Source organism: Herpailurus yagouaroundi, unplaced genomic scaffold, assembly GCF_014898765.1.
Source record: "Herpailurus yagouaroundi ecotype Mexico unplaced genomic scaffold, PumYag 246, whole genome shotgun sequence".
NCBI lineage: Eukaryota > Metazoa > Chordata > Mammalia > Carnivora > Felidae > Herpailurus > Herpailurus yagouaroundi.
This window is the reverse complement of record NW_024412463.1, coordinates 4,492,061-4,515,293: the sequence shown is the minus strand read 5'-3', so window position 1 is coordinate 4,515,293 and position 23,233 is coordinate 4,492,061. Positions and strand designations below refer to the sequence as shown.

The window sequence follows — 23,233 nt, the reverse complement described above, 5'->3', positions numbered from 1 at the left end:
AAGGCATGAAAGACATCTAAACCACTCACTACATCCGTTCGAAACAAATCCTTAAATTCTAATGAGGTCTCACATTACTTAAATTCATCCTCCAGAGCTATCCTTTAGAGGTTTCTCGGGGATATTTTCTAGCAATACAACCTGGGTACCTCTGAACTGTTAGGGGAACAAACTAGAAACAAAAGAATCCTTTCTAATTAATTCTCCCTAGGTCAGGGATAGGAGTAGAGGAAGACACATTTTTCCCCAGCAACCCTCAGTGGATTCATAGCATCAGGTCTTATAACATCCATTGTTCTTAGTATCTACCGTGCCTAGAAAGAGTTATGTCTGGAAGCCTGAACATTCTTCCCTTCTATTAATGTTTGAACTCCAAACCTTCCATGATTTGGGGGATTCTTCCTAAAAATTCCAGATATCCTAATGATTTTTGTCTTGCAGTCTGCTTTGTTTTCCTTATAACAATATATTATCATTGTGAATAATTCAAATACACAGAAGACATGGCTTTCCAGCTCACCACATCCCCGTCACTTCCTCTTGTCACACCCCGCCCAGCTCTCTCATTTATGTCACTGTCCCTGTCCCTGGGGGTATTTGGGGTTGCATCCCCAATGTAAAGCCACCTCGTTCTTTACAGCAACTCCACTGAATCCCATCGTCTAGATTTATCGTACTCAGATTAACCATTGCTCTCTTGATGGACATTTGATTTGTTTCCCACTTGTGGGACTTCATTTATGTATTTATTCAGCAAATAATTGTTGAGTACCCCCTACATTCTAGACACCGGGATACAACAGTGACCATAAATAGACGTGGCCCCTGTCCTCATAGAGAATAAGGCCTAATAAGGAAAACGGGTGTTTATTTTAATCCTAGGCCATAGGCAGTGAGCACACACCATGTGTCTCACACACACGATCTAGGTGCTTTGCGGACCTGCATGAACATCCTTGTACACTTACCTTTATGCCTCTGTGTTATTATCCCCACGGCATGCAATCTTGGCTGTTGGCTTCAGCAATCGTTTTCAGGAAACACTTTTAGCTAACGTTTCATGACTTCCAAACTAATCTGAAGTGTGGACTTATGCAGTAAATCCAAACCAAACCCTGCTGTAAGGACTTGAAAACAGAGACAACATCCGACTCATCACTGAGCTTTTTATTTTTTATTTTTTGAGCCAAATAAGCGAATGTGTCAAACTGATTTGCTGCCCCATGGCAATGTGACTCATGGTTGCATATTTCTTTTAAACTAAGCGCGTTGCCCAGTTCACTTCTAAGAGATGTTTTTCTTTCCGGAAATTAACCTCTCGTAAAAATAGAAATGAAGAGAATATCATTTTTCAAATAAGTATACTTCAGGGAAAATAAATAGAGTCACATAAAGTCCTTGCACTGCATTTGACGCATGTAGATATATGCCACTTCACGAAAATCCAATGGGCTCCTACAGATTTTCAAAATACTTGCAAGAAATAGCTAAGACATCTGTCGTGCCCTACATAGGACAAGATCCTTATATGTATTAACTCAACTGTACGTCAAGAGATTGGGTATTTGAAGTGACAATGTATTTTTATAAAGTGAGTGGGTGGAGAACTATATTCATGCGCCCGCAAACCACATAGGCAGATGAAACCGTAAAGGTGGTAGATAGAAATACAGAGATAGAGATTTATAATTTGTCAATATTAATAACACCCTGTCCTGGAAAAGTGCTTTTCCTCCTCCAAACCATTATCACACGCTGTTTCATTTAATCCTCCTCCTGCCTCTTTCTTTAGACCATTAGTTTTGTAAGAAGCTCTTTGTTGGAATAATGTTCTCAGGTGCAGAGAAAGACTATGAGCCTTAATATTGGGCAAATGTAAGACCGAAGGGGGAGACAGCCACGCAATAATGGTCTTTTGTGGCTTACATTCAATCTATAAATCTAGTAAAGCCTGTTGAAATGTACCCTCTGGAGGAAAAAGGGGATGGTTCGTGATGGTAATTGTAAAACAAAACAAAAACAAAAACCAAAAACAGCAGTCTCCTAGCTAAAGTTCTTGATCTCAGATTCTTCCCTGAGTATTGAACTATGAACACGGAGTTTCTCTTCAGGAAAAGGTTCTGAAAGTAGCATTTGTGTGGGCAATTCCTGTCTCCACAGCAGCTGGCATTCCTTCCTACCCTTAAAGGGGATTCTGTGGCCATTTGGCACTCTCGGTTAATAATAATAATTAATAAGAATGGCTGCTGTTTATGTATCACGTGCAGGCAGCATGGCCGGCACTATGCTAGCACATTGCTTGTGTTATCTCATTCATTGATGTAAAAACTCTGTGCAACACATCCCGGCCCTCTGTGCTCAGAAAGGCATGAGGACTCAGAGTGTTTTAAGTGATCTGGTCAGGGTCACAGAGCCGGTAAATGGCAGAGCCAGAATTCAAACTCAGGTTTTTGTTCATTCTAAAGCTTACTCTTATACTCATGTTATTGTGGCTTCCTGTGCTCCTGGAAAATGATTTGCTGTGAGAGTAAAAGGAGGTAGAACAACCATTGCCCCGTTTTTGTGATTCTCCTAGTAGTGTTTCCTGTGGAAACATCTTTCTGTGCTGGGCTTATCTGAAATTACAACAAGGCAAGAGAGGGGAGAATTGATACATGATTTGCATAAAGCTCGGATGTACGTTTTCTGAATATATTTGTCATTAGAATGAGAATTTACCTTGGCCGTGTAATTATGTCTGATTGTCCAATTCCGTTTCAAGTGAGCATCTTGATAAAACACAAAGGTTGGACGCAGAGCCTTTGTTGATTCTGGATATTTCTAGCCGGTGTAGTTCCTTAGATTTGTTCCAATGAAGCAGAGCTAGTAAACAATCTTGCTGATAGACTCACACTAAATTAAAATATCTGCCCAATTCTTTTTTTTTTAATGTTTATTTGTTTTTTGTTTTTTGTTTTTTTTGAGAGAGAGAGAGAGAGAGAGATTGCGAGAGAGAGATCAATCATGAATGGGGGAGGGGCAGAGAGAGAGAGGAAGACAGAGAAGCCCAAGCAGGCTCCATACTGTCAGTGAAGAGCTGATGTGGGGCTCGAACTCATGAATGGTGAGATCATGACCTGAACTGAAGTCAAGAGTCAGACGCTTAATCAACTAAGCCACTCAGGCGCCCCATCTTCCCAATTCTTTTAAATGTCAACTTCAGTGGGATTAGAGATCCATCAAAATACACTTGTGTTCCTTTCAAAAAAAATGTGAAGTGACCACCAAACATTTCCACTAGAATTTTGACTAAGTAATATATGTTGGAGATGCCTCAAATGTTCCTTAGAGTATCAAGCTATAGGAATGCGTGACACGGTGAAAGAAATAAAAATGACTTTATTACTATGCAAAGCTTGGATGTCACAACCAGATTCCATCTCAACACCACAGGCTGGATGCCCTAAGGTGCTGTACTTTGGCTCTCATGAATAAAAATAAAGCTCTGGAAGAAAGTTGCTCGGTACTGAACTAGAAAATATCCGAAATTACTTGGTGGTCTTCAAACTGTTCTTTAAAGTATTAGATAGATAGTCCCTGAAAAAATGTGGGGTTCCTTTCAACAGTAGCTCTATTTTTGACAGCTGGAGAAAATGAGCGTCTGTGGCTGTGGTCTTTGGACTACAAAGCCCAAAGTGAACTATTTGAATTGGTCTCTGAAAGAGGACTCAGCAAAGAGGAAAGAAGAGCGATAGAAAGAAAATGAAGGAAGGGAGGGAGGAAGGAAATTGTTCTTAACTGCTGTTATTGAAAGTACCTCAAATGGACTGAATAAGACCCTTAGTCTAAACTCACCATAGGGTCACCTTTGATTAATACAGCTTTATCTGCCTCAAAATGAGAGAAAACAGAAAAACCATAGAAAAGCTTGAGGTATTCCCTTCTTTTTTTTTTTTTTTTTTTTTTTTAAGAAACTGAACTTCTTTGCCACGATCTCCCTGACAGCCTGAGGGGCTGTTTTCAGGACGCTTGCCTAGACCCACCGCTGCCAAGAAAGCTTCCTGATTCAATCCAATTTCTCCTCCAAAGGTTAGCAAGGAAAGGGATGGAAAGGAAACAGATCAAAACCTTAAGCTGGCAGGGGACCTACCAGATACCAAATTGAAGCCACTGGAGAGAAGTTACGAGTCTCTCTCAGGGAGGAAAGGTGGCACCAGGGCTGTGCCTCCCAATGTCCATTCAGGTTTAGCTTAAAAAGCCACTCTGTGTGTTTGGCTGCCTGTTTTTGCCATTCAGAATTACCTGACCAACTAATGAGTTTGTGACTCCATATTTCAAAGGACGCCAGGGAACGTGTTTGGGCAGGAAGGGCTCCTAATGACGGCCTGAATTCTGGAGGCAAAGGAAATCCCAAAGCGGTAAAACCTTTGGATGGGGCGAGGAGGCCGACTGAACTGTTTATAGGGAGAGAAACTGTAAGCAAGAGACTCTATTTCTTTTTCTACATGTTCTCAAGCAAAACTGGCCCTTGTAGAGCAATGGAAAAGACTCGAGGAAGAAAAAAAACCCCACTTTCCATCTACAAGGATCTAAAGTTTATGTAGAGGACAAACAGATCTTTCTTTGCCTTTGGGTTGAACACCTTGGTGAAGCCCATGAGGTAATGTCCCTAAGAAAAGTATCTGGAACTTCCAGATCCCAGGGGTTCAGGCTGAAGAAAGATCGCTTCCATTCCTAACCAATTAAAAAGCATGCATCAAGGTTCTATGCTATGCCAAGCTCTGTAAAGGTTGTTTCTGAGGTAGGAAAGGACATGGAAATTCCCATTCTGTGTGAAACCACTGATGGTCCTAGTGGAGACTACTGAATCAGAGCAGTACCAAGTAATATTTAAAGATGAGCATGATTGACCTCTGAGGGTGAGCACGTCCCACAGACCTCCCTATTGGAGACTCGTCAACCTGCATCTTATCCAAGCTCCTACCATTATTCTAAATTGGGGAGCTTCATAGTGGATGCTCGATACATATGGGTTCATTGAATGGTATCTCCTGCCTTATAGGGGAGGCAGTTAAGAGGGTGGAATAGAGTGATTGCCCGGAGTCACATCCCGACTCCCTAACATGCTAGTTCCATGACCCATGCTAGTTTCTCTGAGCTTCCATTTTCTTGACTGTAAAATGAGGAAAAGAACACTATTCCTCTATCTTGAGGCTCTGCATGATGAATAAATGAACCAGTGTGGGTTACTGCCTCACTGGAGCGCCTAACCCTTAGTAAGCACTCCAGGAAAAGTTAGCTTTCATAAATAACAATTTTTATTATCTTTACTAATAGGACTACCGTACCCCAGATGACAGAGGCATATAATATTAATCGATCAAAAAATTATTTGAGTGCCTTTGATGTTGTTAACTGTTCTCTGATGCAGGTGTTATGGATCCTTGCCATCTGCTGGCAGAACAGCGAAGATAGTAACAGTGGGATCCGAAGTCTTCCTGTTTGCCCCCCATTGCTTAACCTGTTTCCTACACCCCCTCCCTCCAGCAGGGGAGGAGGAGATGATTAGCGATGACTTAGTGGTTTAATGTGGGAATGAAACCTGAGTCAAAATTGTTGATAAGAGCGGAGCAGTTCATTACCGGATTTCTTAGGTGCTTTATCGGGCATCGGGCATCTGGCACAGAGCATCACGGAGTCCATAGTTGAATCTGCAGTCCCCAGTATTGGTCGGCGTTTGTCTATACCAGTTAGCTGAAAGCAGTGATGCTCACACTGAGACGTGTCTCACCTGAAGGGCTTGTCAAGTACAGGTGGCTCGGCCCCAGCCCTGAGAGTTTCTGACTCTGTAGATCTGGAGTGGTTCTCAAGAATTGGTACGTCTAACAAACTCCCAAGTGATGCTGAAAGCTGTGGTCCCAGGAACGTGCTTTTAGAGCCTTTCGCTGGGAGTCTGTTTTAAGGAGCCAAACCTATGAATTCAGCCCATCCAGCTCTGTCACTGATGCCACAGGCCACAGGGGTCACTAAAATGGAAAAGAGGGTGTTCCACATGCCCCATGTCTCTGCTAGAGGAAAAAACACAAGGAAACATCACCACCTATGTGTTACCAAGAAAAGCCTACCAATGGTTTAATTGTTCATTCATTCAATACATTCAGCCACCTCCTGGTTCCAACATTAGCACGCTGATCATCATTTATTTATCCCAGAATTCCCTAACCCCAGGGTTTAAGACTTATGTTGTTGTTGTGATTTGGGGAAGCCAACACTTGAATGTAATTGGACTCTGGTTGGAAGCCACGTGGAAATCACGCATCTCAGTTGGTCTAGTTGGTCTTCCAAGTGCAGAAGTTGACTCTGCGTCTCAATAATGAATGACTGAGGTCAGCCATTCCAGAACTCCCCTTGCATTGTCCATGTTGCTGTGCTTGTAGTAGCTGAAAGGCCGTTGTCTGTTTGTTATTTTAGTCAGTGAAAGGGGATGAAGGGATCACCCACTCAGAAGAAATAAATGGGAAAGACTCCAGCTGTCAAGTAAGTGACCTGTCAACTCTGTTCGGTGGTGGGGTTAGCCTGCATGCTCTTACTTCTTTCTAGCCTAGTTCCCAATGCAATTCTCAACCACAAGGCGGCTCATTTACCGACTCTAGGTTGAGCACTTGCTGTACATGAGGCACTCTCTTGGGCTCTACAGACACATGCATGAACAGGCTAGAGTTTTCAGCTATTTCTTGTTTAACACTTACTTTTCCAACTCTTCTCCACAGAGCAAACCCCTTCCCATCCTTCAAGTCTTGGCCTGAATGTCCCCTCCTCAAAGAGATGTCCTATTTCCATCCATCATTGTTGTGTCTTGTTCTTTTACTTCGTGGAATTTATGACACATTGTAGAAACTCATCTGTCTATTCGTTATCTGTCTCCTCTACCCCTTTCTTTCTGTGTCTGGAGCAAGGGAGAGGCCTCTTCTATTTTTCCATCGCACTGCATGGTGCCTGGCATATAGTAGGAGCTATTTCTTTGAAAAACAAGTGAAGAAACATGGGATCGTGTGGGTTTTTCCATAATTTCCTCCACTCTAGAGAAACACAGCTAAGACATGTTTATAACTCCACATATTCATTTCTTTAAGTGGGGTCATCGCATGCTCCATACCCTATTTTATAACCTGCACTCTTTTCTTAACTTAAAAACACACCTCCATGAAAATCTCAACAAGTATTCTTCAACTAATTTTTGCAACACAGAGAACTGGTTAAGAGCAGAGCTGCTGGCTCAGATTGCCTGCGTTTGAACCCTGGCTTTGCTATCTTTTACCTGTGTGACTGAAAACAAATTACCAAATGTCTCCGTGCCTCAGGTTCCTCACCTATATCATGGAGCTAGGAAAAGCGCTGCCTCACGGCACTGTCATATTTAGATGAGTCAGTGCACATACAGCACCTGGAAGTCCCAGCATGGAGGACGCGATGAATGTTAGTGGCCATGCGAATCAGCACGGGCTGCCTATGACTCCTTGTCATAGATGGAGTGGTTTAACAACGGAAATTTGTTTTCTCACAGTTTTGGAGACTGGAAAATCCAAGATCAGGATGCCAGCAATGGTTTGGTTCTTGGTGAGGAGAGCTCCTTCCTGGCTTTCTGACAGCTGCCTTCTCACTATGTCCTCACATGGTGGCTTTTATAGGGACACTAATCCTATTGATCAGGGCCCCATCCTTCTGACCCCAGTTAACCTTAATTACTTTCTTTTTTTTTTTTTAATTTTTTTTCAACGTTTATTTATTTTTGGGACAGAGAGAGACAGAGCATGAATGGGGGGAGGGGCAGAGAGAGAGGGAGACACAGAATCGGAAACAGGCTCCAGGCTCCGAGCCATCAGCCCAGAGCCTGACACGGGGCTCGAACTCCCGGACTGCGAGATCGTGACCTGGCTGAAGTCGGACGCTTAACCGACTGCGCCACCCAGGCGCCCCAACCTTAATTACTTTCTTACTCCACGTACTTTCACGCCGGGGGTTAGGGCTTCAGTCTAGGGAGCCATAGCAGTTGCTATTGTTTTGTTACTGTTACTTATTATGCCGCTGATAAGAAATTACCACCCTACAGTATTTGTTCTTATCACACACGCAAATGGACAGCAGTGACTACCATTCATTATATTTCCATGACCATAATACTTGGATTATCCTATATATTCCAACAGGGAATATATTGCTTTTTGCTGCATTCAAATTATTTCTGTTTTTCTTTTTCAACTTCCTGCTGTGCTTGTCCCCAAACGTGTTCTCCGGACCACTGGGAACCAAAACTCCTCGAGTTAACTATCTTGGAAACACGATACATGTACTTTATTCCATATGAAAGTTTTAAACATAATTGTACATTTTTGTCTAGAATGTGAACGTGAAACAGTTATGCCGATCGTCTTGGATGCAGACTTGAGGAGACGGATGTGTGATCGTTGAGAGAATGATAAATGCTTTGTTTAATTGGGGGGATGGGAATAGACACTCTCTGTTCCCTTCAGAATTGTCCTCTCAGAGTTACGAAAAGTCTCGGGTGATGATTCTAGGGAAAGGAGCCCAAGGCAACTCCCAGTTGAGGTGTGCCTCAGGGTCTGAATCAAACGGGATGTTCCCATGACCTTGTCCCCCAACTTCCAGCCAGTGTCACTCAGTTCTACAAGAGGATACACTCAAGATAATTCAGATGAGAATAATTTGTGTGATAAATCCTGAGACAGAGTCAAATCCCAAGCAAAGATTTTAAATCATCTACATTCAATGACGAAGCAATCATCGCACAGTTTAGATTCTTAGCTTACTCTGAATGTAAGGAACCAGCCATCTGTTATTTCCAGGAGTGAGTGTCTAAGCCATTAAAAAGAACATTTAAGCCCTAATAGCAGTGGCGTAATTATGCGGTAAATGGACCTGATCCACTGAAAGTGCCCCTCCTGAAAAAAATCAATGTCCCGTGAAAGCTATTGACGTGCGGGCACTTCTCACTCCCCACCCCGCAATGATTTGCCGAGGGAAATAGTGTAGAAACATCTGGAAGGCAAGTTGCCGGCCATCCGTTCAACCCTTTTTGGTGGAGACTTACTATGTGTCAGACGAGGTGCTGGGGATAAAGCCATGGAGGACAGAAGAGTGTTGTTCTCCAGAGCTCCCCTTCCAGCAGAGGGAGGCAGACGGAATGTTCTCAAGTGAGCCAAGAAACCCCCAAGATCAATGCAAGCATGAAGGAAACACAGCCGTGTTTTGTAAGAGAGGGGTAGATTGTCTAAACAGGGGCCACCGCCCGAGGGAGGTGACATCTGAGCTGAGACTTGACGGGAAAGAAGTGGCTGTCACGTCAAGCCCCGCAAACGTCCTGAGCAGGAATTACAGCAAACGTGAGGCCCCCGTTTTGAGAATAAGCTTGTTCACGGAAGAAGAGGAGACCGTGTGGTCGGAGCAGAAGGAACAGAGGTAAAAGGGATTAGAGACGAGGTTGGGGAGGCACAGAGACACTCCATTCAACAAACATTTGCTGAGTCCCTTGTCTGCCCCCGGCTCTCGGACCCACACGGAAAGAATCTGTCAGGAAGGATCACCGTGGACAACGTTGGGTTGGGTTGACGGACTCTTCTCAGTCGGCCTGGGTACGCACCATGAGGTACGATGAGGCCACCATGAGGTACGATGTCTTCTGTGACTGCCCCACAGATGAGGAAGCTGAGAGACCCAACAATTCATTCCAGGTCACCCAGCAAGGGTGTGAAGGGACCCAGAGCCCACCGTGTGCTTTCGGCTGCAGACACTAAGCCCTTAGCCAATAAGTGGATCTTAAACCTTCTACACGACAAAAACTGTCAACGCGGTGTGCAAGTGGCTTGTGGCCTTTCTGAAGAGCATCACGGTGGGCGTTTCTGTCTCCTTGTGCAAGGGTACCTGCTCTCGGGGCTTTGTTGCCCTTGGACATCTGCGTCTTGACTTTTGCTACGACTTTGGCACGTGGGGTCTGACGGAATCGCTCAGCATCTTTGGGGTGCCCTGGGTGTTTCCTTTCTCCAAGGAATCCGGCCCTCCACGGGGCTGCGACCTACGGGGCCTTTGGGGACGGGGCAATCTTCTCTCTTCTTGCTTATTTCTCAGGGCTACACTTGATACTGAGGGGGAACTTTGTCTGAGAACTTTTTAACGGGGGGACAATACGTAACTTTTACAAATCATAAGTTGTGAGCGTGTATTCCGTGTGTCCCATGCGGCCCCCGGGGGTGCTGGGGCTGTGGTTTTCTGTGAGCAGGGCTTTAAAACTTCTTTTAAATTATTTATTTATTTTTAAAATTTACATCCAAGTTAGTTAGCATGTAGTGCAACAATGATTTCAGGAGTAGATTCCTTAGTGCCCCTGACCCATTGAGCCCATCCCCCCCACACCCCCTCCAGGAACCCTCTGTTGGTTCTCCATATTTATGAGTCTCTTCTGCTTTGTCCCCCTCCCTGCTTTTATAGTGTTGTTTCCCTTCCCTTAGGTTCATCTGTTTTGTCTCTTGAAGTCCTCATATGAGTGAAGTCATATGATTTTTGTCTTTCTCTGACTAATTTCACTTAGCATAATACCCTCCAGTTCCATCCACATAGTTGCCAATGGCAAGATTTCCTTCTTTTTGATGGCCGAGTAATACTCCATTGTATATATATCCCACATCGTCTTTGTCCATTCACCCATCAATGGACATTTGGGCTCTTTCCATACTTTGGCTACTGTTGATGCTGCTGCTATAAACATGGGGGTTCATGTGTCCCTTGGAAATGGCACCCCTGTATCCCGAGGATAAATGCCTAGTAGTGCAATTGCTGGGTCGTAGGGTAGTTCTATTTTTAATTTTTTTGAGGACCCCCCATTCTGTTTTCCAGAGTGGCTGCACCAGTTTGCATTCCCAGGGCCCTTAAAGCTTTGAAGTCAGTATCTTAAACTTGACATATTTTGCATTTAAAACAATTCCTTTTCAAGTTTCCATGTGAAAAATACAAGATTTCACAGCACTAGGGCCACAATCCTGTAGAGCATCTGGCTGGGTCGGAACAGCCATTGCCCCTTTAAACAGGGCATGTGATAAGTCGCCACAATCCCCTCCAACTCCAGTTTTCTCCCCAACATCAAAGCCGGCGTTGCTCGAACTGGTGTTTTTCTTACGCTAGAAAAATAGTTCTTATGTCGCTTTCCCAACGGGGTGTAAAGTCTCCGTGTGATTATTCTTACCCCAGGCCTCTGGCATGTTTTTATTTTATCTGTGTGGCCCCCGACTATGGGAAAAAGGCTTCTACTTCACAGATATTTTGTTATCTGTAATTTACCTAGCATTTGCTAGAATTTTGGATTTTACAGCTTCCTCCCTCGGAATTATAAGGAACCAAGCAGGATTGCAAAATGTCTCTGTAGCATGAAAGCTGTACATTCAAAACTAAAAATAAAACACTCCTCTTCTTTCACCACTGTTTTATAAGTGAAAGCACACTTTCACACCAGAAACCACGATAGACGTAATCAGGAAGAAAAGAATAGGCATCACCCAGAAAAGAGTTGTAAGTGGAAGAAACACTCTTAAGCTCAAAAGGGCTTCAGGAACAGCTAGATCCAGGGACATATGTGATACCCTCAGCTTATAGACTCCTTCTCCCTCCCTCCCTCTCTCTCCATCTCTCAACTCTGCTTTCCTATTGGCTTCCTTTTCAAGCAGATTTTTTTCCCTAGAGATGGTGCTGGTCCTGGAAGCTACCCCTTCAAACCCAGTGGAAAGAGGGCAGACCTCTCTCTTGATTGATTTAGCAAAGCTCTGAGATTGGCTCAGTTTCTAATCTGTGTTCAGCCATTCTGAACCAATCACAGCAGCCCAATCACGTGCAAGGCTCTGATATTGCCAGGCCCCAGCCACAGGGGTGGAATAAGTTTGTCTGACCTGAAAGAGAGGAAAGGGAATCCTGGTTCCCCAGGGAAAACGCAAGTTGTAGTCCCAGGAGAGGGAGGAAAGAATACTGGCTGGGAAAGCATACATTAGTGAGTGAATTATTAGGTAAACAAATAAATATCCCCTACTGTGACCTTGAACCATAATGAGGATTCCCACATTTTTTCTTAATTTTTTTTTCCCACCTCGTCCAGGATGCATGAAAACATAAACACCATCCAACACTTGAACATCTCTGTTTTGACACGTTCATTCACCTGCCATGGAGACTTGTCTTGCAGCTACTAAATATGCATTTTGTTTGAACTTGCTGTAGACATCGGACTCCGCGGAGAAGGCCATCATGCCCCCGGAGCCGGAGCCGGCAGGGGCAGGCCAGAAGAGCAAGGAGCGTTCCTCCAAAGACAAGAAGGTGGCGGCTGAGGGGGACAAACAGAAGAGCAACAAGCAGGACGCCAAAGAACCCGCCCAGTGTGTGGAGCCGGCCGTGGTGGAGGTGAACTCACTGCAGAACGGGGACAAGTCCCAGAAGAGACCGGAGAAGCGGCGACAGTCCCTCGGCGGCTTCTTTAAGGGCCTGGTAGGTGGATTGGGCGACTCTTCTTTCCGGGATCTTGGGCCGGAAGTGTGGTGCCCGCCTTCAAGGAGGGACTGGCTTGGACATTGGTCCCACAAATACTGACGGAGCACCTTCTGTGTGCCAGGCGCTGTGCTAGGCACGCAGCGCGAGGTGGACACAGACATCACCCACCTGCAGGGTGTGGATCGATGGGGGCGGGGGTACTGAGTGCGGGGAGAGCCAGGAGGTGAAGGGAACCTGAGCATGAGGATGTGGCCCTGCCCCGGGGTTGAAAGGAGTGTCGGGGAAGGCTTCTCAGAAGAGGTGAGCTCTAAGGTGGGGCCTCAAATTAGCCTGTGCAGGAGGAGGCAAGGGGAGGTCTGAAGGCCCAGTGCGTTCCTGCTTATGGAACAGCAGGTGCGTGGGGGTGCTGGAGAGACAGCACGGAAGTGAAGTTCAGTCTGGCTGGAAGAGAGCATAGGAGGCAGGCACGGGAGGTGATAAGGAGCACCAGGGTTGGTCTGTGGCCAAAGGGAGACCCGAGGTGTTTAAACCAGGAAACTGCTGTGAGCCCGATCTTGGGTGTTGGGGATACACAGGCGACTAAAAATTAGCTCCTTCCTTCCAGAGAGGCCTACACAGGGGTGAGCAGAGGCCAGACATTCAATAATCGATCAACCTTTGGGTTATTTGTGTCTATTCGGTTCTTCTCCGTCTCCTGCTCGAGACTGTTAGCCTTGGGAGGGCAGTGGCCATACTGTCACGGGCAGACGTGCTGTCCTCCGCAGCGTGGTGGATAGATAGAGCACAGTAGACACCCCGTAAGTGTTTGTTGAATGGATGAAGGCGTAGATGAAGTGAAATACGACGCCGGTAAATGTTTTATTATATAAGTCCTGGCAAACAAGGAGAGTCTAAGGGTCGTTAATCGAATGATAAGCGCGGTAATCAAGCATCCATTCGCAGAAGCCACAAGCGGAGTCATACCTAGACCCCGCGGGAATGTGGCTGGAGCCCATAGAGGAGGGCACGGAAATAACATTGAGAGTAGCCGTGGGGCCGGGGTTCACTGGGGTAACCTTCATGTCGTGATAGAGCTGGGGGTAGGGACATGGTCTAGGACGTGCCCGAGACCAACTGATCGCTCCTGATTGCCCTGGTCCCTGAATATCTGTAGGTATTGATGACTTCCGACAGATGGAAGCTGGAGAGTCCGATGGTTCCCCTGGGCCCAGCTTTGGTCTCCAAATATCATCTGTGGGAAGCCTGTTAGAAATGCAGCGTCTCGGGCCCCAAGTTTAAAGTCTTAAGATAAATGCCATCACATTTCCATCTGGTCTCAGTGTGTGTATAGAACCTCAATGTGAGGCAATGCCCGAAGTCAAGCTCTGGGGCTGCTTGGAAAAGAGAAGCTTGGCCCAGAGTCCCTCCGTCACCCCCAAGCCTCCAGTGAAAGCTCTTCTCCAGTTCTTAAGAGGTGAAGGAGACCAACCACCAAAGCAGGGGGTGTCTGAAAGATTGATCGTGCTTTGGGTGGTTTTGCTGGAAAATTTGTCTCCATTCTCAGCTCTCGCTCCTTGGAGAGGAGTGTAAACCCTAATCGCACTTCTCTAGACATTTCCAAACCGACTACTACTTCTGCCCAGAGTTCTGGTTGAACCATTCCCTGCCAAACCACAGTGCACAGGGCGGCATAGGGCATGGGGAGGGTGCTGTTCTAGAAAGGTTCTGAGCTCACGGGCCCAGTCTTTCTTGTTGGTTTTGGTTGGTTTTTTGGGGGGGTTTCTTTTCTTTCTTTTTTCTTTGTTTTGGTCATAGGCTCATGGGGGTGTTCTCTGCATATCCCCTTACCCATGACACCCCTGGACCTGACAGGATGGCTCTCGTCCAATGGTTCTGAATCAGCGATTTTATTTGTGGGGGACGCTGGGCAACGTCAGAGACCGATTTGCTCGTCACAACTAGGAGTCAGTGCTACTGGGATGCTGTGGGCAGAGACCAGGGACCTTGCTAAATGTCCCATAGTGCACAGAACAGCCCTCCATGACAAAGAGGTGTCCAGCCCAAAGTGCCAATGGTGCCACGTAGGACAGTAGAAAGGACAGAACGGTGCCGAGGAGTCCGTGCCGTGAAGACAGGCAGCTTCACTTACTCGAGTCCTAGACCTACCACTTCCTACCTAGCTGTGTGACCTTGGGCTAATCACTTAACCCCTCAGAGCCTCCGGTGTCCCTTAAGCAAAACTGAGGTGATGATTACAGCTACCATTTGAGGGTTCCCATGAGAATCAAATGCATATATGCCCTACGGGGGGCGCCTGGGTGGCTCAGTCAGTCCCACTCTCGATCTCGGCTCAGGTCATGGTCTCACAGTTGGTGGGTTTGAGCCCCGCGTTGGGCTCTGTGCTGACTGTGGGGAGCCTGCTTGGGATCCTCTCTCTCCCTCTGTCTCTGGCCCTCCCCCGCTCGTGCACTCTGTCTCTCTCAAAATAAATAAATAAACGTAAATACACACACAGACGCACACCCTACCAGATCCAGCAGCTGGCACAAAGCAGGAGTTCTGTAGTAGACGCCCTCATCTCCCTGGCAAGTTTTATGGGACCTTCCGTGTGGACTGGAGCTCAACCCCCACCAAAGCGGGGACATCAGCCCACATGGCTCTCACCTTAAACCCCCCACAGGACTCCTTTCCCTGCGTTCCCTTCTCCCTCCGTTCGCTGCCACCTCTCTCTCTCCCTCCCCAAGACCATCCGCCCCAGTCAGTTCCCCGAGTTCACCGCCAGCCAATCCCTGCTCGCTCTGTGCCCTCCCAGCGAGGTGGTCTCTGCTGGGCGCCTTCCTTCCACCTCCTCCAGCTGCCTGAATTCTAACAGGGAGCAGCCTCCTGAGCAGTTCGTGCAACATCTGAAAAGAACTGGAAGGAAGCCTTTAGAACTCGGCAGGTGCAGCTGTTTGCAAGCATTTGGTTTTTGAGCAGAGGCACTTCGTTCACAAAGAAACCGAGAACCTTCACGCGTGTGCATGCGTGTGCATGTGGGTGTACACACCCATACGTGTGGACATAGAAACACATCTACTTGACCAACACAGAGCCCCGATTGCAGGGGGAGTGGGCTCAAGAACCCCCGAGCTGGTGGCCCCCCCGCATCTCTCCCCCTGTGGGAGCCCCTGAGACACCTTTATGTAGCGCTAGAAGATTCTGTGCCGTCCGGTGGGGATTGGAAAGAAGGCAAGGCCTGCTCTTCGTTCCCCAGGGGCCCCTACCTGTCATCGTTGCCCGTCTCCACTGGGCACAGGCTGAACTGAGGCTTGTGACAATTAGCTCAGTTACTCCGCCCAGGGCTTGGAAAGAGCAGTGGTGCACGGGATGGAGCCTGGACGACAGGTGATCTGAGGTCCGGATTCCAAGTCCAGGTGGCCAGTCCGCTGCTACATAAGCTGGCCCTGGCTCATCTTGGAGCCGGTTGGCACATCTGTAAGACTGGTTACTAATCACTGCCCCCCTCACCGGGCTGGTGAGAGGGACCCGGTGGCAGTGGATTTGGTTCGGCTGGTTGTAAACTGTGAAGTACCGTCCTGATACACCAGGCAGGACAAAGGTGGCCTCCAGGGGCTCTGATCTCCAAAGTCCATGCCTGAGGCGGCCAGAGGGGGAACGTATGTGAGCGAAGAGACCTGGGAGGGGTCTGTGGCAACTGGATAAAGCAGGTGCCCCATCTAAAAGGGGGCACCGCCCCTCGGTCCCAGTCATTTATCGCCTTGCAGGTTTATGGGTCCAATATGGCAGGTCTTCTCTCTTTTCAAGAGAGAAGAACAAAAGTGCGGATTGTAATGTGAAACATTTCATTTTTATTTTTTAAAATGTTTTTTACTTAGTTTTTGAGCGAGAGAGAACACTAGTTGGGGAAGGGCAGAGAGGGGGTGGACAGAGGATCTGAGGTGGGCTCTGTGCTGAGAGCAGAGAGTCCGACGTGGGGCTCAAACTCACAAACCAGGAGATCATGACCTGAGCCAAAGTCAGACGGGCCACCGACCGAGCCACCCAGGTGCTCCAAGGCATTAATTTCTAAATGTCAGCATTTAACTTAAAACCTAAAAGAAGAAAATATGTTTGTCATAACCCATTTACAAGCCAAGTTCAGCTCAAGACAGCCACTTAGCGAGCTGAGTTTGATAGACTCAGCCCATCAAGACCCTCAGCACTGGGGCGCCCGGGGGGGCTCAGTTGGTTAAGCATCTGACTCTTGATTTTGGCTCCGGTCATGATCTCACAGTTCATGAGTTTGAGCCCCACACCGGGCTCTGCACTGACAGCACGGATCCCGCTTGGGATTCTCTGTCTCCCTCTCTCTCTGTCCCTCCTCTGCACATGCTCTCTCTCTCTCTCTCTCTCAAAATAAATAAACTTAAAAAAAATCTAATAAAAAAATGTAAAAAGACCCTCAGTACCTGAAGGAATAGGACCTCTGGAGGCTAAGGTTGAGTGTCGGGGGGAGGCCTGTGTGAACCAGGACAGACAGCAGCACAACGGAGGGCATGCTGGGTGACGTGGGGACAGAAGGGATCATTTTCCCCAGGGCCAGCCTAAGTCCAGCCCTCGAGAAGCTCGTCCCTGGATTTGCACCCAGCTCTACCACTCAGTGGCCGCGTGACCTTGGACAAGTCGCCTTCCTGAGTTTCAGGTGCCTTATCAACGGGCCGATTCGGTCACAGAGTTAGCCCGAATGAAATGAGATCAGATATGGCAACCTTAGAAACATCCCTGGCATGTTGTAATTTGTCAGGGGGGGAACAGCGATTTTTATTCTTACGGTGATTATTATGATTCTTCTTCAGTCAGCCCCTCCCTAGGCTGTAAAGATGCAGGTGAGTGAGATGCCACCAAGTGTCCAGCAACTTTGTGACTTAGGTGTTCACGATGCAAGGCAGACGGACTGGCTGGGAGCCACCTAGAGCGCAGGACACGAGCTCAGGACTCGGGCACACGGGACACAGAGCTCGGGTCCACCACTTCCTGGTGGAAAACGAGTGACTTGAGCTCCCTGAGCTCTCTCCTTTGAGTTGATAATGACAGTGATGATGGGGTCAGCTCCAGAGGATGCTGGGAAGACCAGGGTGACCTCACGAATGAGACAACAGGCTCACAGACAAGGGATTGATCAGAGGTCAGGAACCTGAGAGGGACGGAGCCGTCCTCGAGCTTTGAGTCCCAACTTTCACTACTCCGTGTTGGCCTCTCCTCTTCGTCTTCCCAGACGGACACGATGTATTGCACAGAGTAGGTGATCCGTACGTGCTGTCCCGTGAATGAACGAATGCGACAAAAAGCAATCACAGTAACTCTTTTATAGCACCTACCGCGCGACCGCACTTCACATACGCTCACATCTGCTCTGCACGGCCTCCCTGCGAAGCTCCGCTGGTAAAATTGAGGTGCACGGGGTTAAGGCAACCTGACCAAAGTCAAGCAGCCAGGAAGTGGCCGATCTGGAATTCAAAACCCAGCGATCTGATTCCAGCGGTAAACTGCACTACATTGCATTCTACTCTACAGAACATGCTTTCCACTGTACTACTCTGTATTACACTATGCAACATATGCCGCAGTACGTTGTACTGTATACGCACCATATATGCACCCTGTGTACATCCTATCTGTTGTACTATACTAAGCCATGCTATATTACTAAGCCATGCTATATTCACTATACCATGACACTATTGTCCTACACTGTGTGTTGTACTATCTTATCCTATACTGTGTATGCTCCGCTATACTGCATTATACGACATGATACTATGTGTATTACTAGGCTATATACATATATAAATGTGCTTTGTAATAGCATATTATACTATTCTACCCAATATTATACTATACTGTAGTATATATGCTATTGCATACTACACTGTGCTACATACACTATACCATACTATATTTATTGTATTGTATTACCCTATATATATTATCTGTATTATATAATATATACTATACTATTTATACTATGCTATACTATAATATGCCATGCTACATTTAATACACTAGATTTCATTATATGTATACTATACAATATACATCATCCTATATTATGGCATCCTATATTACATAATACTAGCTTGTACTATGTATATATACTGTACTATATATACTTTATTATACTATATATTACACTATACTGTACAACTATATATACTTTGCTATATCACACTATCTCATATATATATGTATATATACACACACACACACATACACACTTTACTGAAATATATATACTATCCTATATTATACTATCACTAGCCTATACTACATATACTGTAAAACAGGACCAACAATAAAATACCCCTTATATATGCAGCAACATGGATGCATCGCAAATCCATTATGCTATATGACAGTATATGCTATATACTCTGATTCTGTTGATATGCTGTCCTGGAAAAGCAAAATTCTAGGGATAGAGACAGATCAGTGGTTGCCGGCGTCTGGAGGTTGGGGCAAGGGGTTGACTCCAAAGAGACTCAAAGGGGACCTGGGGAGTGGGTTGCACTACGCTATATCTTGATTTTGGTGGTGGTGACATGACTATTTGGGTTGGTCGAGGCTCACAGAACTGTACACAAAGAGGTTGATTTCATTGTATATACATTATACTGGGCAGAAAAGGTAAAATAATAATAATAATAGCAATAGTAATAATGATACTTGACTCAGAGTTTATTCCATTCAGGTGGAAGAGACAGATATCAGGGCATAGATGATAAGATCATTTCAGATGGTGATCATGTTTCGTAAAAAGTTAAGCAGGGCAACATGTTTCACAAGTGATCGGATGGGGTAACTAAAGCAAGACACAACTGTGAAGCGTTCTTCGCAGCGCAGGTAGTATTCTAAGTACTTCACAGGAATGAACTCACTTTATCTTGGAGCAACCCTCTGAGACATTGTATCGTCCCCATTTTAAAGATGGAGAAGCTGAGTTTACAGAGGTAGATAAGGGGAACCTGTCTGGCTTAGGCGGGAGAGAACACAACCCTTGATCTCGAGGTGGTGAACTCGAGCCCCACTGGGTACAGAGATTACTTAAATAAGTGAAAAAAAAAAAGAGTTAAGTAATTTCTCCAAGATTTCGCAAAGCTAGAAAGACTATAACTGGGCATTGCGCTGCAACATCTGACTGGTGGCCATTCTTTTCTCCACCACTCATGAAAAAAGTGCATTTGTTTAGCTCAACACCTGGCACAGAGTAAGCGCTAAATAGACGGCAGTTGTTGCCCTTGATGGTTCAGCCTTTCATTAGGGTGCAACTTCTTTCTATTTTTCTCCAGGGACCAAAGCGGATGTTGGACGCCCAAGTGCAGACAGACCCTGTATCCATCGGACCAGCTGGTAAAACCAAGTAAACAAATTACTACAGTTCCCACCAAGTTGTCCTGCACCAAGATGTCTTCTCCCTACTCCGTTTCCTCCCCCAGCCCACTCCATGTACATAGTCTTCTTCTCGTGGCCATCAAATGAAATTCTGCCTACAAATTAAGCCTGAGCTGTTGTATATTGAGGTGTATTATTTACGTCTCGGGTCCAATCTTTTCCGGTAAATGACCGTAAAGATGGTTTAGCAGGTTAACCGGTTAGGTCAGAAGAGTTGAAGGTTGCCAAGCAGAGAGCGGAGGGGGCGGAGGAATGCATCCTGGCGAAGTTACGAAGCGTGGCAGTGGTGAGTAAGTTGCAGAGGGAATTAAGTTCTGTAGTACATGCAGGCTCCTCTTCTGAGCTCCAAGAGGAGAGACAAAAATCCGGTTAAGTTCACATTTGGAGGAGGGACAACATGGGCTCTGTGCCGGGAGGTTGCCAACTTCCTGAAATGGAATGTGTGGGGAATGGAAAAGGAATGAATACGAGTCGCTTTTCGAATAGGGTCCTTGAAAGGTATTGATGAGAGGGAAAAGATTGACCGCAGAGGGTTTGAAATGATTTGGGAAGACAGCTGCGCTCAGTGATGAGCGCAAGGATTACAACTTCAGGGGGAAAAAAAAAAAAAAAAGGCACAAAATAAATGCAGTTGCAAGTTTACTTTGCGACACAAGGGGGCACCGAGGTCTCCGTTTTAATCCTGCGTCCTGTAGCCCTAACAAAGATTTGGTCTCCGCATCTTACATTATTAATGCTTCTCAGATGGCTGAGGGACTTCCTTCATCTGTTCTGTCTGACACTTATCTCAAAGTCTGTCTGTAATTTCCTAATGTTTCAGGATGTGCTCCGATAAAACCGTCCCCATAACCCCAGTTAATAAAAAATTTCCAGAAGATTATTCAAATACCCGAGGTTTTTTTTTTTTTAATACGTGTACAGAGGAGTAAATAGGACCATGAGTCTATTAAAATGTAATTCAAAGTAGCATATGATTGATCGATATCATGTATACTGTACCTTTCTTTTTCTGATTTAATAAAAAAAATACATTTACATCTAAAGCATCTTTTACTTTTCAACTTTTAAAGCAGGTCTCTTGTCCTCTCGGAGACACCTTCATCTTCCACAGCATGAAATCAGTGTTCTTCCTCCATTTTGTTTTCCTTCGCAGATGCTCCTAGATTTTTCCCCTTGTATATGGGCACGTACACATGCAAATGTGTACACACATATATTTGCATGCACACACTCCCACTTACATAAAAGTCCCGCCTTAGGCCAGGCTGCCTGGAGTTGAGCCTGAGATAGGGATTCAGAAGCATGTGACATACCCAGGGAGGACCAGGGGCGGGGAGGGAGAGGAAGTGAACAACAGGGCAGGGGAGGGAGCTGAGCAAGGATTGGTGTCAGCTGGAGTTGAGTTCCATCCTGATCCCTCAGGGGGCTCTGCAACCAGAATTGCACACTGCAGTTGGGTTCTATCTTGAGCCAAGGGAGCCAGCCTTTGTACCCTTGTTGATGAGTCACAGGCCACCCTGGGAAGCGGTGGGACAGGCCCGGTGCTCCCACTAAGCTGAGAGGCTGGGATCCCATGACAGCTAGAGGAGAGGGGCTGGGCAGAGTCCATTACAGATACGCACATGATATTCAGATATGTGTTCATTCCCACGTAGGGACACGTCCATACATATAAGCATGCTTTACATGCAGAAATGCACAAATGCATGCACGCATTCATACTTCTATATTACATACAGGAATAAATTCATGAACATATTCATAATGACACAAACAGGCACGTGTAGCAAACACAGATTCGCACATACGCGCTGGCTTGTGCAAAGCCGTCACGCGTTGATCTGAAGTAAACATTGAATATGCTCTTCTGACAAGTCTTACATTAGGAAAATAAAACCATTGCTTTGGCCAAAAAAAAAAAAAAAAAAACCAAGGCATTTGGAAAATGCATTCAGGAAAAAAATGGTATCTCTAAAAAAGCAGATGGGGGGAGGGCGTGGCGTCGGCTGCTGCTGTGGCCAGCTAGCTGTCAGCGTGGATGCCCATTGCTAGGTTTCAAATAAAGATCAGAGGTCTTTTCCTTGCAGCTTTCCCTTTAGCCTCTTCGGATCTGCTGCTCCAACCTGGAGATCAGTGTCTGTGACTCACCCGGTTGAGAATGACCTCATGCCGCCTCCTGTCTGAATGCTTAACTTGGCGCAAATCAGGAAAAAGTCCTTTGGGGAAGCCCTTACTGGCTGGGTGACTTTCCTCCAGCAACATCATCATAGAACACAGGGCCAGGCAGCTGTTTATTCCTTTGTCCCCAAACACCAGGGGGGGCGCCTAGTGTGACCTTTGGTGAGCTCTGGGCCATAGTCGTCCATTGAGAAAGGTGACAGTTTCATTTGCAAGTTTCACCTCGCTGGGCACAGGGGCTTTTTGCCCTGATGAGAAGTGCCCCCAGGCAGGGCTGAGTCACTAACGCAGAAGGAGCCCTCCTCCCATCCCCCCCACCTCCCTGGATTTTAAAAAAATCTTAAATGAGTTCTTTGCTGAGAACCTCTCTGCAAACCCAACTCTTTCTGTAACAGTTTCATATCGTCCTGGCCAAAAAAAAAAAAAAAGAGAGAGCCATCTTTTAATGAAATTGCTTTGGTTTTTTTGTTATTGTCATTTTTAAAAGGCAAGAAAACTGAAGCCAGAGTAGACTCGGAAAATGACTTGTTTGGGAGATTTGAAATCTAGTAGTAGCCTCAGAAGCGCGTTGAAACCCCATTTTTGAGTTTTGAGGGTTTGCTTTGTGTGTGTGTGTGTGTGTGTGTGTGTGGTGTATTTTGTTTTGTTTTTTAGTTGAGAGCTCATTCCTGGTGCGTTTACAGACAATACTAATTTCCATGCCTCCCGCTGAACTCCTGTGAAAAAGAGCAGAGACTCCCCAGATGAGCTCAGGAGAAGGCTCTGGGGTCTCAAAGAGCCTTGAGGGACCCAAGTTCCTCAAACCGCGGAGCCCAGAAGGGCCACTTGGAAGCCAGAGCTGTGCACGTGGAGACACGAAACACACTCTCTGAAACTGAAAGGGAATTATGGCCTGCAGGAGGGGCCGGAGGGACCTCGTTAAAAATTTACAAACTCATTTATTTATTTACTTTTTATTTTTAGGTGCACAGGGAGGTGTGTCTTCTCCAGTGGCAAGAAGAAGTGGCCCTTCCAAGAACTGAGCTTTTGAGCCGAACTGGCTGCCCCTGGGGGAAAAACAAAAACAAAAACAAAAACAAAAACAAAACCCACTCTGCTTTTCAGTTGCAGCTGATGGTGACTTTTG

At 46.1% G+C, this 23,233-nt stretch overlaps 1 protein-coding gene across 2 annotated transcripts in view; it reads left to right on the top strand.

The window, feature by feature from the left end:
- BCAS1 (brain enriched myelin associated protein 1) overlaps positions 1-20,571 on the top strand; it is a 66,522-nt gene extending 45,951 nt beyond the window's left edge. The window contains exons 8-10 of one of the 2 annotated variants that reach the window (XM_040460033.1): positions 6,451-6,516; positions 12,256-12,519; positions 19,827-20,571. In XM_040460033.1, the coding sequence (XP_040315967.1) occupies positions 6,451-6,516; positions 12,256-12,519; positions 19,827-19,901 (405 nt within the window). In that variant the 3' untranslated portion in view covers positions 19,902-20,571. The remainder of the gene's footprint in view (positions 1-6,450; positions 6,517-12,255; positions 12,520-19,826) is intronic. The other variant, XM_040460034.1, reaches the window with a different exon arrangement.
- Positions 20,572-23,233: the final 2,662 nt, after the last annotated feature.